At 43.2% G+C, this 1726-nt stretch overlaps 1 protein-coding gene across 1 annotated transcript; it reads left to right on the plus strand.

Moving 5' to 3' along the window:
• The first annotated feature begins 439 nt into the window (after positions 1 to 439).
• On the plus strand, positions 440 to 937 carry LOC121392202 (piggyBac transposable element-derived protein 4-like). Its single transcript, XM_041523538.1, has one exon. It carries the CDS (start codon positions 440 to 442, stop codon positions 935 to 937), a length of 498 nt encoding a protein of 165 aa, XP_041379472.1.
• The last annotated feature ends 789 nt before the right edge of the window (positions 938 to 1726 follow it).

The raw sequence follows: 1726 nt of genomic DNA on the forward strand, positions 1-1726 counted from the left end.
AGGGACGTGGAGGTGGTGGTAGAGGACGAGGTGGTTGTTACAGTGGTGTTAGGGGACGAGGTGGTTGTAGTAGTAACGGGAAAGGAGGTGATGGAGCTGAACCGTGGATACCAGTGGATGACCTCCAAGCTGACATTCCACAACAGCTATCCCATTCATGGAACAGCCAGGACCAAAAATTTCACTATCGGCAGACTCTTCCCCACTGGATTTCTTTTCTCTTTTCTTTAATGACGTAATAATTCAGATGCTTGTTGATGGTACAAATGAGTATGCTGGTGATGTTATTGCTGAGAAGGAGAGAGGTGGAAAATTAACTCCAAAATCCAGATGGGTGAAGTGGAGACAGTCACCACAGAAGAATGAAGGCAGTCCTGGCGGTTATTATAAACATGGGGGTAATGCACTGCCCGGAACGAGCTAGCTATTGGAAGACATCATGGGAGAGTTTATACCGTTCTTCCATGATGTTCTTCCACGTAACAGGTTTGAAGAGATCTTCTGGATGTTACATCTACAAGAAGACACAACATCAACAAGACTACGACGAATTGACAAAGTTAAGCCTCTTCTCGATCAACTGCTTACAACATTCCAGAGTGTTTTCTACCCTGGACGTGAGATTTCAGTGGATGAAACAATGGTTGGTTTCAAGGGTAGGGTTGGTTTCCGCCAATATTGTCCACTGAAACCGATTAAATGGGGCCTCAAGTCCTTTGTTCTTGCTGATAGTGCTACAGGGTTTATTCTCAATATAATCCCGTACACTGGAGTGAGACAAAGGACATATATCTGTCAAATTGTAAACCCTGAACTCCCAAGCCTCACCCAGATAGTTTGGCTCTTGTTGAAAATTATCTTCACAAGGGTCATCATATTTATGCTGACCGGGCTCTATTCTAGTGTCCCTTTGGTTGATGAGCTAGAGAGTGTGTAACACTGGTTACACTGGGACATTAGTTAGGACTCGGCAACAGCTTCCAAGTGTGGTAGAGGCAAAAGTTTCAAATTGAATAAGGGAGAAACTAAGGCGTGGAGAGATGGAAAGAAATTGGTGTTGGCATGGAGGGACAAAGGGAAGCCAACAGTAATGATCTCCACTGTCTATCAGGGGTCAATGACGACAGTTCGAGGTCGCCGTGGAGAAACCAGGGAGAAACCTCTGGTTGTTGACAAGTACAACCAGAGCATGGGTGGAGTTGATATAGCTGATCAGTATGGATGTTACTATTCATTTGGAAGGAGGAGTATCAAGTGGTGGAGGAAGCTCATGTTCTGGTTGCTGGAGGTCAGCCTTGTGAATTCTTATATCCTCTATAAGGCAACTTCCTCAAATCATTTGTCACATTCTGACTATCGGCGTAAGCTTGTAGTTGGATTGTGTGAGGGGTTGCCTGTAGGAGATGTAAGACGACAGCTCATGCGGCCTACCAGGTTGGAGGAGAGGTTCGAGGGACGTCATTATATTGAACGAGGACAGTCAAGACGTAGGTGTATTGTATGCAACAATGCTAAAAGAGGACAAAGACATGACACTATCTTTTATTGTAAAACATGCACACATAATCCACCATTACACCCTGACATTTGTTTTGAACGTTACCACGAACTTGTTAATTATCATTTAGCTACATAAATAAACTATATAAATATTACTTACTTGTCACTGTTTGTACTGTGTTGTATTGCATTGTATAACTATTGTCTTGAAATTGTGTTTGTAATT

Source organism: Gigantopelta aegis, unplaced genomic scaffold, assembly GCF_016097555.1.
Source record: "Gigantopelta aegis isolate Gae_Host unplaced genomic scaffold, Gae_host_genome ctg3520_pilon_pilon, whole genome shotgun sequence".
Lineage (NCBI taxonomy): Eukaryota > Metazoa > Mollusca > Gastropoda > Neomphalida > Peltospiridae > Gigantopelta > Gigantopelta aegis.

What these genes read in the sequence shown, in the direction of transcription:
- LOC121392202 (XM_041523538.1), top strand. Translation starts at nt 440, where the DNA reads ATGGGAGAGTTTATACCGTTCTTCCATGATGTTCTTCCACGTAACAGG.